The 23,932-nt window shown below is 39.1% G+C and overlaps 1 protein-coding gene across 1 annotated transcript in view; it reads left to right on the forward strand.

Moving 5' to 3' along the window:
* Positions 1–23,932, forward strand: part of LOC133577852 (proteasome activator complex subunit 4B-like) — a 114,630-nt gene that overhangs the window by 36,731 nt on the left and 53,967 nt on the right. The window contains exons 18-33 of the mRNA XM_061931927.1: positions 3,665–3,732; positions 9,084–9,287; positions 13,076–13,233; positions 13,595–13,690; positions 13,761–13,816; positions 13,882–13,938; positions 14,023–14,078; positions 16,419–16,517; positions 16,586–16,648; positions 16,713–16,808; positions 19,137–19,268; positions 19,345–19,548; positions 19,617–19,753; positions 19,833–19,886; positions 22,471–22,600; positions 22,689–22,770. Of these exons, the coding sequence (XP_061787911.1) occupies positions 3,665–3,732; positions 9,084–9,287; positions 13,076–13,233; positions 13,595–13,690; positions 13,761–13,816; positions 13,882–13,938; positions 14,023–14,078; positions 16,419–16,517; positions 16,586–16,648; positions 16,713–16,808; positions 19,137–19,268; positions 19,345–19,548; positions 19,617–19,753; positions 19,833–19,886; positions 22,471–22,600; positions 22,689–22,770 (1,692 nt within the window). The remainder of the gene's footprint in view (positions 1–3,664; positions 3,733–9,083; positions 9,288–13,075; positions 13,234–13,594; positions 13,691–13,760; positions 13,817–13,881; positions 13,939–14,022; positions 14,079–16,418; positions 16,518–16,585; positions 16,649–16,712; positions 16,809–19,136; positions 19,269–19,344; positions 19,549–19,616; positions 19,754–19,832; positions 19,887–22,470; positions 22,601–22,688; positions 22,771–23,932) is intronic.

A 23,932-nucleotide genomic window follows, 5' to 3' on the forward strand; every position in this document is an offset into this window, starting at 1 on the left:
ACATCTGCGCTTTTGAATTATCACGGTAATCTACGTCACAGCAACTCAGACGAGGAACAAAGCAGAGTGGGCGGGGTTTATTTTCAGAGCAGCCAGACTGAAACGCGGGTAGTCATTCACATCGACGTCCCACTGGGGTGAGTTTTTCCTTGCCCTTATGTGGGCTCTGTACCGAGGATGTCGTTGTGGCTTGTGCAGCCCTTTGAGACACTTGTGATTTAGGGCTATATAAATAAACATTGATTGATTGATTGATTGATTGTCTGCAACAGATGCGGAAGCAAATTTTTACAACAAATTTCTGCAAAGAAGTGATAACATATCATATTGTAGGTGTTAATTACCCTTTGCATTCATATTTTGCTGTTTGTTCATGGATCTGGTCTGAGAAGTAAAAGAGGAGCAATGTTCATATGTTGTTAATTAGGGATGTCCATTATCGGCCGATAAATGCTTTAAAATATAATATCGGAAATTATCGGTATCGGTTTCAAAAAGTAAAATGTATGACTTTTTAAAACGCCGCTGTATGGAGTGGTACACGGACGTAGGGAGAAGTACAGAGCGCCAATAGACCTTAAAGGCACTGCCTTTGCGTGCCGGCATAATCACATAATACCTACGGCTTTTCACATACACAAGTGAATGCATGCATACTTGGTCATCAGCCATACAGGTCACACTGAGGGTGTCCGTATAAACAACTTTAACACTGTTACAAATATGCGCCACACTGAGAACCCACACCAAACAAGAATGACAAACACATTTCGGGAGAACATCCGCACTGTAACACAACATAAACACAACAGAACAAATACCCAGAACCCCTTGCAGCACTAACTCTTCCGGGACGCTACAATATACACACCCCGTTACCCCCTCACCCCCCACCTCAAACCCGCCCCCCTCGCCCCTACCCCGCCCACTTCAACCTCCTCAATTTGGGAGAGTATGTTCCAAATTCCAAGCTGCTGTTTTGAGGCATGTTAAAAAAAATAATGCACTTTGTGACTTCAATAATAAATATGGCAATGCCATGTTGGCATTTTTTTCCATAACTTGAGTTGATTTATTTTGGAAAACCTTGTTACATTGTTTAATGCATCCAGTGGGGCATCACAACAAAATTAGGCATAATAATGTGTTAATTCCACGACTGTTTATATCGGTATCGGTTGATATCAGAATCGGTAATTAAGAGTTGGACAATATCGGATATCGGCAAAAAAGCCATTATCGGACATCTCTATTGTTAATATTCAGTGTTTTATTGTTCATAGTTAATATTGTAAATCCAACTTTCTTTATTTTAATGTACATTTTGGGTGTTCCATTCAGTGAAAAATTTTAAAATTCCATTCCGTTTTTTTTAGGTGCTCTGTCATAACGTTTTTAGAACTATCGGACATTGTGACTTTTGGCATTAGTGTTCCTGAAAAAGGGGACCCAAACACACATCAAATCAAATCAAATCAACTTTATTTATAAAGCACATTTAAAATTACACATACTGTACAGCAGATTTTTACAGCTAAATGTGTATACATAATTTATACACACATACACATTGGCCCCCAGACACATTTTTTTCTCTCAATGTGGCCCCCGAGTCGAAATATTTGCCCAGCTCTGCGTGTATAGTTCATGGCAAGTCGGTTCAATCTGCCAAAAAAGTCTTAATACTGTCAGTATTGTGCTTATAAGGCACCAGCTGTTTGATTGTAGCGTGCATCTTAGTTGTAGTTTTCATTAACAAAATTGGAGGTGTTTAAATAGCCATGTAACATCGCTATGCTAATTAGTAGCATGTCAACAGCAGGCCCGGCCCTAACCAATCTGGCGCCCTAGGCAAGATTTTAGGTGGCGCCCCCCCACATCGGCAGTGAAGTGTATATACTCACAAGAAACCGAATAGCTTTGTCTTTGACCTTTTTTTTTACTTAAAGAAAGCAAATTAACAATCAGAATAGTTAACAAGATAAAAAAAAAAAAAAAGAATAAATAAATGAATACAAAAAATAAAAAATGAATATATCCATCCATCCATTTTCTACCGCTTATTCCCTTTGGGGTCGCGGGGGTCGCTGGAGCCTATCTCAGCTACAATCGGGCGGAAGGCGGGGTACACCCTGGACAAGTCGCCACCTCATCGCAGGGCCATATGAAATACAATATTTTTTACATACATAAACACAAAATAAAACGTGTCAACAAGTTGCATAAAATAAATTAAAAATACAATATAAATAAGGCACTGCACAAAACAAGATATCAAACCAGTATGACTTTAACAACTATATTACAAAAAAAGGGGATCCTACAGAGTTCTCTATTTGTGCTTTTTAATAGAGATTTTCAGAGCAACCCACATGTTGGGGTACATTTCTGCCAGCTTCTTCTCATGCAGGAAGGTCAAGAGTTCCATGTTTGTCATGTTCTTTGATGGCAATGGTGGGAAATTCTGCATTTCCATTGCAAGTTCTGTGCCATTAATGTCCAGCTGGCTGTCATGGGTCAGAGTAGTACTCAGGGCTGTAGCAGCTCTTCTTTTTGTAAGTTGTGGAAATTGAGGAGTACTCCAAACTTGTCATTCACCTCTCCAAGGCTCTGAAATCTCTTATCAAGTGAAGAGATGGCTGTATGTTTTGCTGCTGCAAAACTGGTGGGTTGTGCTGCTGAAGTGGAGGCAGCAGCTGTAGATGTGGTAGATGGCCCAGGGGTGGGATTTAGAAACTTCAACAGTGTATCTGAAGAGAGGAGTATGTGACACCATTGAGTATTACAGTTTAATAATAAAAACATATGATTCCAGGAATACAATGAAATGATATAATATAGATGAAAAACCAAAGAGATATATGTATGATGTTAACTGATATGCAAATTAGATTAGTAATTAGTAATGTTGTAACAAATAATATTTCTATTAAATAGGCTTTACTTTACATTTTAATTAGCGTGGGATTATTTTTTGTATTTAGAAATAATAGTACCAACTTTTTTTTTTTCTCTCCAACATTTGTGGCACTGGCATGGCGCCCCCTGATGGACGGCGCCCTTAGCATTTGCCTATACGGCCTATGCCACGGGCCGGCCCTGGTCAACAGCAAAGTCAATATATACGAGTATCAAGCTAGCGCATTTTTGGAAAACTGGAGCCTTACTTAACTTACATTGGAGCATTTTTTGAGTCAATTGCCTTGTTGGCATTGAAAATGTCAACATTACCTAGAGGTAGTTTGGCTGAGTTCGCTCTCAGTACTGCTGGAGTGATCACCAAAGATTTTACGTGAATCTGTAGGATCGCCGGGATTCGGTCGGAGCCAAAAAAAAACCTGATTCGGTACCCATCCCTAGTTATGTGAAAATGCTAATTATTTATGTCACAAAAGTGTGTTTAATGACCAACATTTGCATAGTTACAGTAAAATACACCACTAACCATTCATGCCTGTGAATCAAATGAGTCCAAAAGGTTATTCGAAAAAGACTAAAAAAAAAAAATAGTCACGCAGAATATTAATGAGGAGCAATTCCAATCTTCTTGCATTCATTTGGCTGGGCAGCCGCTGGTTAATCTCTCCAAAGAGAAACTTATTAGCCTGCCAGTGATGCAGCTCGAAATATTACTCATCTTCCTCATTTGCATGTGTGTGAGTAGATGAGGATCTCCAGAGTGAAGACGAGCTGGATAAGGAACTGCTGTGGAACCTCCAGCTGCTCTCCGAGGTAAGATGCTGAAAACCTTGCAGCAGACAAGTTAGCATTAGTTTACAGCGTGCTGCTACAGCATAGACATCTTATAAGTAGACGTAGCATTGGCTGCTGTGACGTGAGTAATTGGGCCGCCATCTTGAAGTGGTGATGAGGAGCCGGCGAGCAGCCTATACTGACAGTTGAAAGGTAGAAAACAAAGATGTTGTTCAGCATTTTCCTGCTCAAATGAGCGGACTGTCGAAAATAGGAATCGGGGGATTACTTTTCACAAGTAAGATTTAACATTAACGTACTAATGGTTGTATTTTGTGAAAAGAATATTACCACAGACTTGAGAAGGAGCAAAGATCTTCAATAGTACTGAAATTGTAGCCGCTAGCAAACAAGAGTATGACCATAATAGAATTGCTTGTCAATGAAATTAATTACATTTAAAAATGTCATACTTGAATAACATAAAGTTGAAATAAATGATGACAATAAAGATTGTAAAAGCCAACAGGGGTCAAAGTTAGGACCACAGTCCAGATTGTGTGTGTGTGCACTTAATATATGTTCGCTAAGTAGACAATCAGATGGACAGTGGCTATACAGTATTGTACAAGTCTAAATTTAGTCTAACTTTCCAACCCAATTTGTATGTAGGATATACGCATGTATATATAACTTAATCATATTGTTTCTTGAACATAAAAATAGCTGATCGTTTTTTTCCTCCTTCTCTGGGATTATATTCCCAGTTTTGATCTCGGACGTCTAATCACTTATAGCATATAATAATATTCTATTTCTGTTAAGCAAACTATGAATAATAAAACATGGCAAAAGATGTGTCCTTTATTATAGCTACACGTATGACAAAAAAACACGTGAAAATCAGTGGTATTCAGTGAGGTAAGATGAATTAAATGCGCTGACAGTTCATTGCTCCTGCCAAATGAATTACACTGAGTGGAGCGGATCACCACTCCAAGATGGTGGTCCCGCGTCTCATCAGCGCCAGTAGGCCAGTAGAGGTCGATGCTGCGTCTACTTATAAGATGTCTTTGTGCTACAGTGCCAGACCACCAGATGGCGACATAGTCTCCCCAAACTGCAAGCAGACCACTCAATGTCAATCGGGCTATGTCCACACGAACACGAATACTTAAAACAAAAACGCGTAAAACAAAAACGCATATCAAAGGTTAATACAAGCTCTATTTGCATCAGTGTAGTTTCAAAACATTCCATCTACACTACACACAAACATTCGCTTTTATGCACATTTTGTCCAATCAGAAGCCTGGAAAAGCAGCCACAGCTTTACAGCATTACACCTCTGTTTAGATCGTAAGTTTGTAAAGCCCTTTGAGACAATTGTGATTTAGGGCTATATAAATACATCTGGATTGATTAATTGATAATATGATGACGTTAATTAGGGATGAGTACCGGATTTGGTACTTTTACAGGCACCGACCGAATATTGTTGGTCCTACCGGGTATCGATTCATGTAAAATCAATTGGTGTGAAATTTTGCTACCTTTTTTGTACGTGACGTCACGTCCGGTTGCAGACTAAATACTGGCTCACGTATACAATCAGTCAAGTAGCACTCAGCCAAACTGCCTCTAAGTAATGTCGCAGTTTTCAACACCAACAAAGCAACTATGCTTGGTCGAGTAGAGTAACGTCCCACTCTTCCAAAATGCACTAGCTAATTTACATTGGATTTTGCCATAGACAGGCTACTATTAGCATTAACAAGTGTACATGGCGGTTTCAACATGTCCAAATTTAGTGATGAAACCTACAACCAAGATGAAAGTTACAATCAAAAAACTGCTGTGAAATAAGCGCAATACTTGCAGTATAAACACTTTGTAGGGGGCAACATAACACTTGTACTACTTGTGCTTGTACATATATACGTGGCCTATACAGTGCTGCCATCTAATGTTTTGGGACTGCTACTGTATTGCGAATGAGACTCAAATGGTTTACGAAAACACGATAGAACACACACAAAGGTACCGGAAATTGGTACCATTGAGTAGCAGTATCGATTACCATGTACCGGGAATTTGTACCGTATCGGTTCAAATCTGAACAGTTCCCAACCCTAATGTTAAATGTGATATACTAGATGTACAATGACATGTACGATACAGGCCAAAAGTTTGGACACACCTTCTCATTTCAATGCGTTTTCTTTATTTTCATGACTATTTACATTGTAGATTGTCACTGAAGGCATCAAAACTATGACACCTGTGAAGTGAAAACCCTTTCAGATGACTACCTCTTGAAGCTCATTGAGAGAATGCCAAGAGTGTGCAAAACAGTAATCAGCGCAAAGGGTGGCTATTTTGAAAAAACTAGAATATAAAAAACATGTTTTCAGTTATTTCATCTTTTTTTGTTAAGTACATAATTCCACATGTGTGCATTCATAGTTTTGATGCCTTCAGTGACAATCTACAATGTAAATAGTCATGAAAATAAAGAAAACGCATTGAATGAGAAGGTGTGTCCAAACTTTTGGCCTGTACTGTGTATTATCTTTAAAATCTTACACAGAGCCCAGGGAACATTTATGAATGTTTTTTAAGTGCCAAAAGTCCGCGTCAGGTGCAGGAAATAAAACCAACTCGTGGAATTATAGGGCATGTAATAATCAATATAGTAATATATTCCATGTGTTCATTACATGTAACATCAGTCCACACTAACAAGGAGCCAAGGTTTTTTTTAAGTGCCTAAAGCGTGCGTATGCTGCTGCACGAAATAAAAGAAACTCTCGTGGTATTATAATGTGATGTAATACATGTGCAATGAAGTGTACATTTACTCGAACGTCAGCACACACTGACAAGGAGCCCAGGATACATCATGTTTTTTTATAAAGCACACGCACTGTGACGCCCCTATCTACTGCTGCACAACACACACAAGTAAATAACGTAATGATTTGTATTTAAAGAAGGGTTAAAACATGAAATAATGTCGCACCTTTCTTATGACACGGTTAAGAATATTTTCCCTCCTTTTGGCAGAATAAGAACGCCTTAGAATTGGCCTTTATTCTGCTAGATGAAGCTAAATACAGTGAATGCACTTTGTTATTTATCTGTGCACTCTCACACATTCATCAATATTAATGATGCCATGAGGTACAAGCCTGTGGAGCAGACCCTGCCAATTATTTTGACTCGCGTGCGAAATGTGTCTGGGGCCGGTGTGTATCTGTGTAAAATGTATGTATGTGTATATATGTATCTATACATAGTATATATGTATGTGTATATAGTATATATATGTATGGATATATAGTATATATGTATGTGTATATATAGTATATAATGTATGTATATATGTATGTATATAAATATAATATCAATACATGTGTATGTATATATAGCATATATATGTATGTATGTATATATAGTATAAATATGTATATATATAATATGTATGTATATACAGTATATTATTAAAGTATGTATATATAGTTTAAATATGTATATAGTATACATTATATATACAATATATATTTACAGTATATAGTATACATTATATATACAATATATTTTTACAGTATATAGTATATACATACACTGTACAGGCCAAAAGTTTGGACTCACCTTCTCATTCAATGCGTTTTCTTTATTTTCATGACTATTTACATTGTAGATTGTCACTGAAGGCATCAAAACTATGAATGAACACATGTGGAGTTATGTACTTAACAAAAAAAAGGTGAAATAACTGAAAACATTTCTTCAAAATAGCCACCCTTTGCTCTGATAACTGCATTGCACACTTTTGGCATTCTCTCGATGAGCTTTAAGCACACCTGTGAAGTGAAAACCATTTCAGGTGACTACCTCTTGAAGCTCATCGAGAGAACGCCAAGAGTGTGCAAATGGTAATCAGAGCAAAGGGTGGCTATTTTGAGGAAACTAGAATACAAAACATGTTTTCAGTTATTTCACCTTTTTTTGTTAAGTACATAACTCCACATGTGTTCATTCATAGTTTTGATGACTTCAGTGACAATCTACAATGTAAATAGTCATGAAAATAAAGAAAATGTATTGAATTAGAAGGTGTGTCCAAACTTTTGGCCTGTACTGTATGTGTGTGTATATATATATATATATATATATATATATATATATATATATATATATATATATATATATATATATATATATATATATATATATATATAAAGCTGTAAAAATTTGCCGCACAGAGTGTGTGCTTTTTTCAGGCACAGCAATACAAAGACTGATAGAATGTTAAAAATGTTATGATAGACCACGTAAAAAAATTTAATGGAATTTTACATTTTTATGAACGAGACACCAAGAATGTACATACCGGTACAAATAAAGAATGTGGAAATTATAATATTAATTATAAACATTAGAACTCTGGGGCCGGGGGGACTAATTGGGAAGCACCATGTGGGCCGGATTGAAAAGCTTAACGCCGCGGGCAATATTTTGCCCAGGTATGCTGTAGAGAGAGGTTAAGTTTCAGTTTCGATTCCTGCTAAGGAAAACAGCTGAGTGTGGCAGCATAAAAGAAAAGTGTAGCAATGTTTTTCAAAGCCCATTTTGATGTCTTTTCATCAATGTAGAGTGAAAGTAGCAGTATGTTTACATTTAAACATACAATATGTCCTCTCAGTGCGTAGAAAGCCAGTGTTTGCCATTGTTCTCTGGAAATGACAACGCACAACCGAGACGTCATCAAATGAGCACAAGCCATGAGTCTGTTTAAGCCATGTACATGCTGAGGACAGAGTTTTGAAACTCTTCAACTGGGCCAGCGTTTTCAGAAGTGTGTGTTTTTAAGGACTAAAGGCCAAAACACATTGAAAAGTGAGTTTTTGTTTGTGTGGACATGGCCTAAATCCTTCACTGTAGTCATTGCAGCTAAAAAAAAAACAAAGTGTTTTTAAATCAAGCATTTGATGATCATTTTACAAAGTTTTCTCGTCCCAACTGATTTGTTTATTAGCCTGTTTGACTTTGGATTAAGGATTCCACACATCCTCAAAATCAATACATCTAATATTTTATCTTGAAAGTTCCTGATATTGCCTGAGAGAAGACGAACAAGGGGGTTAAAAAATGATGACCTCACAACATTTTGTTGCAGCGAGGCCTCGTAAATATCCAGCCACTTTGTCGCTGAGCAGAACATATTGATACCCTTTCTGTTTTGTTTTATTACTCCTGGGAGCTCAATGCGAGGGAGTAGCCAGCCAGACGGCGTGACTTACTGCAGGACTTCAATATTTAATACACTGCTCTCCGCTGAATCGGCTGTGTGTGTGAGTGTTTGTCTGTGTGTGTGTGTGTTTCAGGTTACCCGCGTAGATGGCGAGCAGCTGTTGAAGTACCGGGGGGATCTGGAGCGCGTCCTGTCCACGTGCGTGCGTTTGCGGTGCAAGCGGGCGTACACCCTGGCCTGCAGCCTGCTGGAGCACACGCTCCGCTCGCTGTCGCTCATCTACCCCACCGAGTACAGGAGCACATCGGGAGGCTTTGACACAGACCTCCCCATACGGGTAACGCACACACACTCATCAGTATTACAACTAGTATAAGTTCATGTAGTTCAATAGAAGCACGTAAAAAGAAGATTTCCCACAAAGTAAAGTGTGCTCTTAAATGCACATGTAAACGTCTACAGTGGAATTTACAAACTAAACTGGTTCTTAAACATGTTTCATAAACGGAAAAGTTTGTATAGTGAAGCAAAGTTCCCCAAAAGAATCAATGTAAACATGAATCGTTAGTTCTAGCCTTGACAAAAGTCCCTGTTTGAATTTTATATATATATATATATATATATATATATATATATATATATATATATATATATATATATTAGAGATGTCCAATAATGGCATTTTTGCAGATATTCCGATATTGTCCAACTCTTAATTACCGATATCAACCGATGCCGATATATACAGTCGTGGGATTAACACATTATTATGCCTAATTTTGTTGTGATGCCCTGCTGGATGCATTAAACAATGTAACAAGGTTTTCCAAAATAAATCAACTCAAGTTATGGAAAAAAAAAAGGGCCAACATGGCACTGCCATATTTATTATTGAAGTCACAAAGTGCATTATTTTTTTTAACATGCCTCAAAACAGCAGCTTGGAATTTGGGACATGCTCTCCCTGAGAGAGCATGAGGAGGTTGAGGTGGGCGGGGTTGGGGGGGGTGTATATTGTAGCGTCCCGGAAGAGTTAGTGCTGCAAGGGGTTCTGGGTATTTGTTCTGTTGTGTTTATGTTGTGTTACGGTGCGGATGTTCTCCCGAAACGTGTTTGTCATTCTTGTTTGGTGTGGGTTCACAGTGTGGCGCATATTTGTAACAGTGTTAAAGTTGTTTATACGGCCACCCTCAGTGTGACCTGTATGGCTGTTGACCAAGTATGCATTGCATTCACTTGTGTGTGTGAAAAGCCGTAGATATTATGTGACTGGGCCGGCACGCAAAGGCAGTGCCTTTAAGGTTTATTGGCGCTCTGTACTTTTCCCTACGTCCTTGTACAGCGCCGTTTTAAAAAGTCATAAGTTTTACTTTTTGAAACCGATACCGCAAATTTTGATACCGATAATTTCCGATATCACATTTTAAAGCATTTATCGGCCCATAATATCGCACATCTCTAATATATATATATATATATTCATTCAGTCAGTACAGGCCAAAGGTTTGGACACACTTTCTCATTCTAAGCGTTTTCTTTATTTTCATGACTATTTACATTGTAGATTGTCACTGAAGGCATCAAAACTATGAATGAACACATGTGGAGTTATTTATTCAACAACAAAAAAGGTGAAATAACTGAAAACATGTTTTGTATTCTACTTTCTTCAAAATAGCCACCCTTTGCTCTGATTACTGCTTTGCACACTCTTGGCATTTTCACGATGAGCTTCAAGAGGTAGTCATCTGGAAATGGTTTTCACTTCACAGGTGTGCTTGAGCTATCAGTTAGCTTGTGTCGAAAGTAGGTAAGTGTGTGAACAAAATGAGACGTTAAGCACCGAGTTACGTGAAAGCATGGCTGAGCTACAAGAGGAGGTAGTCTTGTTTTTTTGTCGTTTGTCTAAATGGATGGATGGATGTACTGTACTGTGCAATCTACTAATAAAAGTTTCAATCAATCAATCAATCAAAACCAAGGGTATCCGGCGTACGATTGACTCGCTGTGGCGACCCCTGAAAGGGAAAAGCCCCCCCAAAATGTGTACAACACTGCAGTAGCATTGTTGTAGTAGCATTAATAGAGGCGATAAGTTAATTGTAAACAGTATGGCACGTGTAAGACGCATGATTTTCTAACCCAACAACTGAGTTGACTGATATTGTAAAGCGCGTGCAGAGAAACTGCTGCTGTACCTAATGTTATGGCTAGGGATGTCCGATAATATCGGGCTGCAGATATTATCGGCCGATAAATGCTTTAAAATGTAATATGGGAAATTATTGGTATCTGTTTCATAATTATAGGTATCTCTTTCTAAAAGTAAAATGTATGACGTTTTAAAACGCCGCTGTGTACACGGACGTAGGGAGAAGTACAGAGTGCCAATAAACCTTAAAGGCATTTCCTTTGCGTGCGTGCCGTCCGAGTCACATAATATCTACCGGCTGTTCTCATCACGAAGGCATACTTGGTCAACATCCATACAGGTCACACTGAGGGTGGCCGTATAAACAACATTAACACTGTTACAAATATGCGCCACACTGTCAACCCACACCAAACAAGAATGACAAACACATTTCGGGAGAACATCCGCAACGTAACACAACATAAACACAACAGAACAAATACCCAGAATCCCTTGCAGTACTAACTCTTCCGGGACGCTACAATATAAACCCCCCACCCCGCGATATCCCCTACCCCCACCCACCCCAAACCCGCCCACCTCAACCTCTTCATAGTCTCTCTCAGGGAGAGCATGTCCCAAATTCCAAGCTGCTGTTTGGATATATAGATAGATAGATAGATAGTACTTTATTGATTCCTTCAGGAGAGTTACCTCAGGAAAATTTAAATTCCAGCATCAGTGTACAGAATTGAGATCGAATTTAAAAAGTAAAAAGTAAATAATGGGGGTATAAATGGAAACAGAATAGAAAAATATTACAATAAGAATAAAAATAAAAAGCAACAATGATAATAAAAATATGGGCAGCACGGTGGAAGAGGGGTTAGTGCGTCTGCCTCACAATACGAAATTCCTGAGTAGTCTTGGGTTCAATCCCGGGCTCGGGATCTTTCTGTGTGGAGTTTGCATGTTCTCCCCGTGACTGCGTGGGTTCCCTCCGGGTACTCCGGCTTCCTCCCACCTCCAAAGACATGCACCTGGGGATAGGTTGATTGGCAACACTAAATTGGCCCTAGTGTGTGAGTCAATGTTGTCTGTCTATCTGTGTTGGCCCTGCGATGAGGTGGCGACTTGTCCAGGGTGTACCCCGCCTTCCGCCCGATTGTAGCTGAGATAGGCTCCGCGACCCCAAAGGGAATAAGCGGTAGAAAATGGATGGATGGATAATAAAAATATAACAGTAAAATAAGTATATAACAAGAGAAACTAGGCAGTAGTGACCATGCTATGAAAAATTATTGCACTGTTATTGTTTTGAGGCATGTTAAAAAAAATAATGCACTTTGTGACTTCAATAATAAATATGGCAGTGCCATGTTGGCATTTTTTTCCATAACTTGAGTTGATTTATTTTGGGAAAACCTTGTTACATTGTTTAATGCATCCAGCGGGGCATCACAACAAAATTAGGCATAATAATGTGTTAATTCCACGACTGTGTACATCAGTATCGGTTGATATCGGTATCGGTAATTAAGAGTTGGACAATATCGGAATATCGGATATCGGTAAAAAAGCCATTATCGGACATCTCTAATTATGGCCCATGAATGGATGCTAATTATAATGCCACTCCTCCAGTGAAGATCAAGGGATGCTTTTACAGTATAGCAAGTGTGATTGCGTCAAGGAAAAGTATTTTTATAGCTTTTTTTATCTTTTAAGTAGTGTTTTTTTTTTTCTTTTGAAAGGCAACATTGACCTGCAGATCTCCTAGCAGCACTCAAGAGAACAAAATCTCTTTAATGAAACAACCTTGGTCATGTTTTTGTAATTTCTGCTCTGCCATTGCAATTGTTAGTTGCTTTTCATCGGCACTTTTCATGGCCACAGAGTGTTTATTTTATAGCGAGTTTGTCGTGCGATGTGGCTGAGCGCACAAGACGCCATCTTTCCCTACTCACCGCAGTTCCCGCTTCTGTGTGCAGGACTGGGGTCGGGCCGGTGACGTGTCCGCTTTAGGTCTGTGCTGGCACGTTCCGAGCCGAGAAGAGGAGGACTTTGTTTTCCAGTTGTTGTACCGCCTCCTGCGCCCCGAGCTGGAGCGAATCGAGGGCCACGTCTCTGGAGAGCCGCCAATGAGCAGGTGTTTAAAGTTAAAGTACCAATGATTGTCACACACATACTAGGTCTGGTGAAATTTGTCCTCTGCATTTGACCCATCACCCTTGTTCACCCCCTGGGAGGTGAGGGGAGCAGTGGGCAGTAGCGGTGTCCGCGCCCGGGAATCATTTTTGGTGATTTAACCCCCAATTCCAACCCTTGATGCTGAGTGCCAAGCAGGGAGGTAATGGGTCCCATTTTTATAGTCTTTGGTATGACTCAGCCGGGGTTTGAAGTCACAACCTACTGATCTCAGGGCGGACACTCTAACCACTAGGCCACCGAGTTTAAATATGATTGTGTTGTACAGGTGCGGCATGTGTAATGTGTAAATGCATTCACAGGGAGGAGCTATTGCAGAGCCTTGCAATCGTGCAGCACTGCCTCCTGGGGGCTGGCAGCATGCTTCCCCCACTGGATGGACCTCACGTCACTGACATGTGAGTCCTGCTGACACACCCACTTTTAACACTGCTTAAACACACCTGAATGTATGTTGCTTGCACTCAGAGTGCCCTCCATGGTGAACCTTGGGGAGGTCAAACTGCACATCGGCGTGGACTACGGTAAGAAGAAGAACACCAGCCGTTTGTGATAAGGTCGCTCATTTTGGAATCCCGTGTGCGTACAGATGATTCACGGGAGAACTACAGAGTGTCCATCTGCCACACCATGAGGCTGCTGCTGCGTGAGTAAACATTTCCAAGTCTCAAACAGCAGCCAGTGAGACTGCATGCAGGTCCGACATGATCGTCTTCTCCAATCCAACCAGATCACATCCTGGAACACACGGAGGATGACACCAAGTCGCTGTTTGTCATCATTAAGGTGCTTGGAACTGTCTCCTGCATGTTATTACGGTCATGGATAGGAAAACCCCCCACAATGGTCATTAGGGTATATCGCAATTCACAAAAGTACCATATTTTCCGGACCATAAGGCGCACCGGATTAGTGGATGAGTGGGTCTAGTCAGGTCTATTTTCATACAAAAGGTGCATCGGATTATAAGGCGCATTAAAGGAGTCATATTATTATTATTTTTTTCTAAATGTAAAACACTTCCTTGTGGTCTACATAACATGTAATTGGGGTTCTTTGGTCAAAATGTTGCATAGATTATGTTTTACAGATCATCTTCAAGCCTACAAAGCTACAAAGCTGTTGGGAGACAAATCTGGAGGTTTTTGCAAGTCTCATCAGCTCTACTGTATGTATACAGACGCACAAATGAAGGATACACAGAAAAGACAATTCTACCAAATTAGGAACATGGAGGAGATTCGGTTATGCTCTAAGTAAGGCTGCTTCGCCACAGAGCGTCTTTAATCTGTGCAGAGTATGATTAAATATTAAGTCTATGGAGGCATTGTGGAGGGAAATGTGTCACACAGTGCCGGAAAGACTGCTAGATAATGACTTAAAACACAGCCAAAAACCCTCAAGAAGGGCGAAACATTTGACCATTCTGGGGCAAACATTTTTCCCAGGACAGTTTTATGAGTTTGTTTTTTAAAAACATGTCTTGAACGAAAATTTAAAAGCAACGTCTGATTCCCGTGTGTTAATTTTTTGTAATTCTTTCTCCATCATCAATCACTTCACAATTATTTTTGTAATTTTTGTGGGTTTTTTCCTTCTTTGGCATCAGGGTTCCAACGATTTCAACCTTGACTGTATCTGCCTGTGGTTGTTTCTTACTGTAACTAGTTCAGGATTTCCAAGGATTTATTGAGATAAACTATAGATATTTTACAAAAACATTATATATAATTGGCTAATATGAAAAATAAAATCTATATTTCTAGGAATCAATTACAAATAGATGAAAACAAATAATAATTTTTAAAAAGTTGTATTTTTAAATACAAATCTAAAAATTATTTATAATCCACTGGGCAGCAATGTTACGAATGATATTAATGTACTTATTTCAAATATATTGGAATTTGCTTGTCCTTTATTTACATTTTGTTTATAATACAACTTCCTGACTCAATGTGTATATCCAGTTTGGATAAAATAATGCCTAATCTAAATTAGTGATGTGACCAATACTAGTACCAAATCTGTACCTTTTGAAATCGTGTAGGTGCTTCAACGTTGCCTGAACCAGTACTTAAAAAAATTGAAAACATCCAAATTTGTGTTAAAATAAACCAATGCTGTTTGATTTTATTGGAATTGTGTGACATTCAGGTTTATCAGACTAGTAATTGAAATAATTCAATAATATAAATTCAATGATAAATAAGCAATACATTTAAAAACAAGAAATAAAATATGGATTGGAAAGGATTTGCAAATCATTGTATTCCGTTTATATTTACATCTAACACAATTTCCCAACTCATATGGAAACGGGGTTTGTACTTCAAAGTTACAAGTTAAATGATAACTAAGTAATATATTAAATGCACAACAAATTGTCATTACTTTTGCCGCAATGCATAAAATATAGAACCCAAAAAACGACTTGCTTGATTTGTAATGTTAATACAGTGGAACCTCGATTTATGAACCCTTCTGTTAGCGAACTATTTGATGGAGCCAAGTATGCCGCTGTGTGCGAACCATGTCTGTGTACCAACGCTTCATTCATTCATTCTGTGTCCCGCTGGCAGCCATTTTGTGCTTGCTCGTGTTGAGGAGATTGACAAATCAAGCTTCATAACCAGGCAAGTTTTTAATTGTGATTAGAACGGACTTTTCTGGAAGAAGCGGATTTATTGTATATCACAGCGGAGGAGAAAACGCTACCTTCTCCGCTGCTCTTTTCTCCCTATCCTCTTGTCAGCTGCTCCTTTGCTGATGTTAATGTGCTGTAAGTAGATTTTTCTTTTTAAATGTTTTTTATTGTAGCAATATGGTTGTTGAAGATAAGCATTTTTGTGATTTCTAATCATTTGTGAGGGCACCAAAGGGACTTGTGTGTGCATATGTTGGCAGAGAAGCACATATAGAGGACTGATCAGCTTGTTTTGTTGTGATTACTGACGACTGCTGAACATGAGGCACCAATAGCTACTTCTTTATGTCTGCACTTATGGAACCGAGTTTTGGTACCCATCCCTAACTCAATTGAGTTTTTATATATATATTCCACTGCATTAGAACATCTAATGCCAGCAAATATCTGACCGAGCTTTTGTTTGCACGTGACTGCAGATCATCAGCGACCTCATGTTTTTCCGAGGCACTCGCAAAAAGGAGTTTGACTCGCGCTGGAAGAACTTCACTCTTGTCAAGAAGTCCATGGAAAACCGGGTGAGTTATGCGGATAAATCTTGCCCCTTGGTTTTAGCGCCGGCTTAACCAACGCTTTGTCTCTGCAGCTTCACGGGAATAAGCAGCACATTCGAGCGCTGCTCGTCGACCGCGTGCTGTTGCAGCACGAGGTTGGTTGGTCGTCAGCTTCAATAGAGTCACATGGAAGAATAAAGCAATATTTGTTGTTGAAAGATGAGGAAACTGGTGGTCGAGGGCAGAGAGTATAAAGAAGTCCACCAGAAGCTGCTGTGTGATCTTCTGCTGCTGTCCACCAGCACCTACAGCCAGGTAGAATGCACACGGTGACCTGGCACAGTGGGTCCGGGTTAGTTTTTGCCTCGTCCCTCACTTTAAACCGCGAGTGAAGAATGCACGACCGACCTGATAACTCCAGAAGAGAAAGAGATGATACGGTATTATCTGCTAATAGATGCTAACAAGTGGTTGTTTGAGCACACTGCATTAATCCTGGATAGTCTCACTCTTTAACGCAGGGTTGTCTAAACTACAGACCATGGGCTAAATGCGGCCCACCAATGTCCTCAATCTGGCCCGCGAGATATCATGAGTTAAGGAATTTTACCCATTCTGTCCATTTCAGCAGTTTGACAATTTTGATACTGTTTTTTTGTCGCCATCTACTGGACAACGTGATTAATTCAGGTCAATGACCTTTACACTCTGAGTGGGTGAATTACGCAGCATTAGTTATATGACCCAATGCAAACAACCTTCCCTAGTCATGGTGCAAAAATCCAACCAACCCAAAATGTCAACACACATGGTCAGACATAACACGACCTGCTCACTGAACTTTGTGGACATTATAAAACATGTCCATGCACCATAAAAAAGTCAATATTACACCCATTTAAAGGTTTTACAAAGCATGATGGGGGCAAATGCAAACCACTCTCCACACTTAGCTTTGTTTGGCGCATTTCAGCTGCTTGATATTTCTGATTGATTACAAAACTTTAAGCAGGTCCACATGGAAGTAAACAAGGTTGGAGTCGAACTTTTACATACTCTTAATATCCCATTATATTAATTATATATTCATTATATTAATATAATATGTACACATATATTTATAGGCTATATATATATATATATATATATATATATATATATATATATATATATCTCCATCCATTTTCTATCGCTTATTCCCTTCGGGGTCGCGGGGGGCGCTGGAGCCTATCTCAGCTACAATCGGGCGGAAGGCGGGGTACACCCTGGACAAGTCACTACCTAATCGCAGGGCCAACACAGATAGACAGACAACATTCACACACTAGGGCCAATTTTAGTGTTGCCAATCAACCTATCCCCAGGTGCATGTCTTTGGAGGTGGGAGGAAGCCGGACTACCCGGAGGGAACCCACGCAGTCACGGGGAGAACATGCAAACTCCACACAGAAAGATCCCGAGGCCGGGATTGAACTCACGACTACTCAGGACCTTCGTATTGTGAGGCAGACGCACTAACCCCTCTTCCACCGTGCTGCTCATATATATATATATATATATATATATATATGTATGTATGTATGTATGTATGTATATGTATGTATATATGTGTATATATATATATATGTATGTATGTATGTATGTATGTATGTATGTATGTATATATATGTATGTATGTATATATATATATATATATATATATATATATATATATATATATATATATATATGTGTGTATGTATGTGTGTGTGTGTGTGTATATATGTGTATGTATATATATATATATATGTATTTTCATGACTATTTACATTGTAGATTGTCACTGAAGGCATCAAAACTATGAATGAACATATGTGGAGTTATGTACTTAACAAAAAAAGGTGAAATAACTGAAACCTTTGCTCTGATTACTGCTTTGCACACTCTTGGCATTCTCTCGATGAGCTTCAAGCACACCTGTGAAGTGAAAACCATTTCAGGTATATATATGGGTTGTACTTGTATAGCGCTTTTCTACCTTCAAGGTACTCAAAGCGCTTTGACACTACTTCCACATTTACCCATTCACACACACATTCACACACTGATATACATACACATATATATCGAGAGAATGCCAAGAGTGTGCGAAAAAGTAATCAGAGCAAAGGGTGGCTATTTTGAAGAAACTAGTATATAAAACATGCTTTCAGTTAATTCACCTTTCTTTGTTAAGTACATAACTCCACATGTGTTCATTCATAGTTTTGATGCCTTCAGTGACAATCTACAATGTAAATAGTCATGAAAATAAAGAAAACGCATTGAATGTGAAGAAGGTGTGTCCAAACTTTTGGCCTGTACTGTATATATATATAGTTACTTTACATTAAGTCTGCTTTCGGCCTTTGAAAACATTTTTTAGCCCAATGCGGCCGCCAAGTCAAAAAGTTTGGACACCTCTGCTTTAAAGCTTCAGTCACACGCAGGATTCTCACAGGAATGAAGCAAAAATACAACCTTTCCTACTGTAAACTTGCTTAAACACACATTTACCCAGTGTGTGTGTGTGTGTGTGTGTGTGTGTGTGTGTGTGTGTGTGTGTGTGTGTGTGTGTGTGTGTGTGTGTGTGTGTGTGTGTGTGTGTGTGTGTGTGTTTTGCAGGTCCGGAGCAGGGCCCAGAGTGTGCTGACCACCGCACTGGTCACCTTCAGCTTCTCCCACCGAGACATGATACCCAGAATTGTGCAACTGCTGTCACCGCAACACACCAACGGCACACAGCAGCAGTTGAAGGTATCACACACACGTCGTCCGGCTAGTAAAGAGATCTTAAAGGACGTCACCATGCTCGAATGTGGCTCACCTTCAGGGGGCGCTGTACTGCCTTCTGGCGGCATACAGCAGTGTTAGCCTCGTGAGGGACTGGGACTGCGTAGGCACGATGTGGCCCGCCCTGGTCCGCTGTGGACTCTCGCCTGCAATGACCCTGGAGGAGCACTCGGTGGGGCAGGTCCTGGACGACATCATCGACAGGATCCATCGGCAGCACGACACCATCGGCATATTTTTCACCGTGAGAAGCGGCCCTCGTCGTGCAATGTACGTCCTGAATTGCGCAGATAAAGGTTTAACCCCTTACAGGTATCGGAAAGTTGCGTGGAAATAGCCAAACAAATCGCACGCTCGCACAATCCCGCGCCTTCTTCGGAGACGGCCACTGTAGAGGAGCTGAAGGAGGGGCTTCAACGCCAGCAAATCAGAAATGTTGTAAATGCCCGGTAAGAAGATAACTAATACAGACTTTATTCATATGCTATGAAAGAAAAAGTAACACCTCAAAGGTTTTTGTTTGTTTAGGAAATATGAGAAGCTGGTTAATGACCTCTTGGACTGCCTTGAAGACCGAGAGCTGTAAGTAGGCGAAATTTACAGTACATTTCTAATTAAAGCCGTTTTTGTCCCCAAGAATGAAGACGGGGAGTTAATCAGAGAAGTGTAAAAGTATTCACCCAGCAGGCACAAGACATTAAAACAACGTTGAGAACTTGTTGAAGTAGGTCCTGACTAGAGATGTCCAATAATGCCTTTTTTGTCGATATCTGATATTCCAATATTGTCCAACTTTTAATTACCGATACCGATATCAACCGATACCGATATATACAGTCGTGGAATTAACATATTATTATGCCTAATTTTGTTGTGATGCCCCGCTAGATGCATTAAACAATGTAACAAGGTTTTCCAAAATAAATCAACTCAAGATATGGAAAAAAATGCCAACATGGCACTGCCATATTTATTATTAAAGTCACAAAGTGCATTATTTATTTTAACATGCCTCAAAAGAGCAGCTTGGAATTTGGGACCTGCTCTCCCTGAGAAAGCATGAGGAGGTTGAGGTGGGCGGGGTTTGGAGTGGCGGGGTTGAGGTGGGGGGGGGAGTATATTGTAGCGTCCCGGAAGAGTTAGTGCTGCAAGGGGTTCTGGGTATTTGTTCTGTTGTGTTTATGTTGTGTTACGGTGCGGATGTTCTCCCGAAATGTGTTTGTCATTCTTGTTTGGTGTGGGTTCACAGTGTGGCACATATTTGTAACTGTGTTAAAGTTGTTTATACGGCCACCCTCAGTGTGACCTGTATGGCTGTTGACCAAGTATGCCTGCATTCACTTGTGTGTGTGTGTGAAAAGCCGTAGATATTATGTGACTGGGCCGGCACGCAAAGGCAGTGCCTTTAAGGTTAATTGGCGTTCTGTACCTCTCCCTACGTCCGTGTACACTGCACCGTTTTAAAAAGTCATACTTTTTACTTTTTGAAACCGATACCGATCATTTCCGATAATACATTTTAAAGCATTTATCGGCCCATAATATCGGCAGTCCGATATTATCGGACATCTCTAGTCCTGACTCATACCTGATATTGGAACAAAATGTGTTTTGACAACGTTTAATCAATGTTGGGTTCTGAAGTTGATTTGACCATTGAAATTAGCTCATTTTGGACCAATATTCTACAACACAAACAACATACTTTTTAATGACGTTTATTCAATGTCAGGATGTAACCTTGATTTGACCATTGAAATTTGATTGTTGATCCAACGTTAGACATCATTGTTGTCTCAATTTATAAATACAACTATTTTGCAAGGTTGTTTAGAAGTCTGTTTTAAAGGACATGTATGTATAATCAACGTTACTTCAAAGTCTTGTGCCTGCTAGGAATTTGTACTTATTTTGCATAAGAAGTTTATTTGTTACCTTCAGTAGTGATTTGCAGTGTATGAGAAAGTGTTAACAAGTACAAAGCACACCACAGCAACAACAAAACCAATGTTGTAACAGCAGTGAGAAGTAAACTGCCCAGTCAGCGCAGTAGCAACATTTTAAAGCGCATGCAGGACTAGATAAAGCTGTTGGATGCTGGCCACTTATAATTCAAATGGCGCAGCTGTTATATTGTGGAGTTTAAAAAAAAACGACACCATGAAATTGCCTTTATCTTTGACCACAGGGTCAGTTATTAAAGGGGAACTGCACTGTTTCTGGAATTTTGCCTATCATTCACAATCTTTCAGTGAGACAAGAACATGTTTTTTATACATTCTAACCCATAGTAACAGGTACATTCATAATAACATGTAATATTTACATATTTTTATCAGTTTAAGCTTACGGCACATGTGTTCATTCATAGTTTTGATGCCTTCAGTGACAATCTACAATGTAAATAGTCATGAAAATAAAGAAAACGCATTGAATGAGAAGGTGTGTCCAGACCTCTGGCCTGTACTGTATATAGCACAACATAGTCTCCGGACAGGCTAACCTCCGAGGACAAAGCTACGAACAATGGGAGACCGGGCTTTCTGCTCCGCCGCTCCCAGTCTGTGGAACGCTCTCCCTGACCACTTGAGGGCACCGCAGACTGTGGATGCTTTTAAAAAAGGCCTAAAAACCCTTCTTTTTAAAAAAAAAAAAGCCTTTTTTTTAGATACATGCATACTAGTTTTAGCTATTTGGCTGTTCTAGTTTTTATTTTATTTTTCATTTTTTTATCTTTTTATTTATTTATATATTTTTATTTTTTAATACACTGTAGCACTTCGAGGTTGTTTACTCAATGTAAAGTGCTTTTTACAAATAAAATCTATTACTATTATTATTATTATAGCAACAACATAACGAATGTTGTAATCAACCAACTGCACTGTTCAGATCCACTGAGATAACTGATGGAAAAGAAGGGTGAAGAAGACTGAATCAATTAATTAAATTAATCAGGATGTGATTAGTTTTCTCTGACTGAGCAAGACATTTTGGATTGCTAAGTTAAGGGAAATTGCATGCTTCCAATTTTTTTGGAATACGTTGGAAAAGACCATTTTAGGTTCTATAATGGCATGTTTAAATGAGTTTGGTGTCTCTGGGCCACATCTCACCCCACTAATGGACATTCACCTCAATGGTCGCTTCCTGTCCTGCTTTTCAGGCCCTGGAAGTTTGAGCACATGGCCACAGATTTGTTGTCTCTACTGCTGAGGGATGATCACCCGCTGCCGCCGGACGCCGTTCTGTACTTCACACAGGGCCTGGTTCATGACTCCATTAGCATACGCAAGGTTTATGCTTGTCTACCTGTCATTTTTATATACTTTACCAATTGTTGGGGTAAGATGTTTTAATGCCCATTTTTTACTTACTTCTTAGGTTTCAATAGTTGCAATGGCTGGGATCCTAAAACAGCTCAAGAGACCCAGAAAAAAAGTAGCAGTGAAGCCATCAGATATTGGTGAGTAAAAGAAGCTCATTAGGGACACATCCACAAAGTGATAAGATGACAATAACTAAGGCTGGGCAATATGGCTGAAAACTGTATCACAATCTTTAATTCCGATTCCTAGGGTAACGATCTAATTCAGAATTTATTTTTCACTGCAAAAAGTCAGTGTTCAAAAACAAGGGGAAAAAATACAAAAATTAGGGGTATTTTACTTGAACTAAGCAAAATTATCTGCCAATAGAACAAGAAAATTTGGCTTGTCAAGACTTTCCAAAACAAGTAAAATTAGCTAACCTCAATGAACCCAAAAATACCTTAAAATAAGTATATTCTCACTAATAACAAGTGCACTTTTCTTGGTAGAAAAAAAACATATGAGACCTTTTTGCTCAATATGTTGAAAAGTATTCTTAAATGAAGTAAATGCTAGTCCATTATCTTGACATAATGATTTGCGCTCGGCATTACATTTCTTGAAACCAGCAAACTTATACTAAAAACTAATTTATTGTTCTTAATGGAAAGGCAACCGCTTGTTACTCTCGAGGTCTCCTAGCCGCTCAGGCAAATCATATTGTCTAAAAATGCATTTTTCCATCGATAACATGACATCATCGCGCCAAGTGCGTGCTCTTTCAGTCAATTAGTGCGCATATATACAGCCCGGCCCCCGACCAAAAAATTTGTAATTTTAGTTTTGAAGAATTCATCTGAATGTGCATGAACTATTTCTGTTCAAAATAGTTTGAAATGTCACATGTTAAATTTTTAAATATTAACTGTCCGTTTACTGTACTGTGCCAACTGTACTACTATATGAGTACCTATTTTCTATTGTTTCATTGAAAATAAAACAGCAAAGTCCATTTGGCTGTCATCTGTTTTAATTATGAGACAAAATTGCTTGAAATACGAAATTATTACTTTAAAAAAGTAGTTTTATACTTGTGAGTGTTGACACAGCTTTGCAACAGTTGATATTCTAGTTTCAAGCATGTTTTACTCAATATAGGTCATCAAATCTCAGCAACAAGCTGTAATATCTTACTGAGATCATTTAGGACCAAAACCCTTAAAACAAGTAAAACACTCTAACATAAAATCTGCTTAGTGAGAAGAATTATCTTATCAGACAGAAAATAAGCAAATATCACCCTTATTTGAGATATTT

The sequence above is a fragment of the Nerophis lumbriciformis genome, linkage group LG39 (assembly GCF_033978685.3).
Source record: "Nerophis lumbriciformis linkage group LG39, RoL_Nlum_v2.1, whole genome shotgun sequence".
In the NCBI taxonomy this organism is placed as follows: domain Eukaryota; kingdom Metazoa; phylum Chordata; class Actinopteri; order Syngnathiformes; family Syngnathidae; genus Nerophis; species Nerophis lumbriciformis.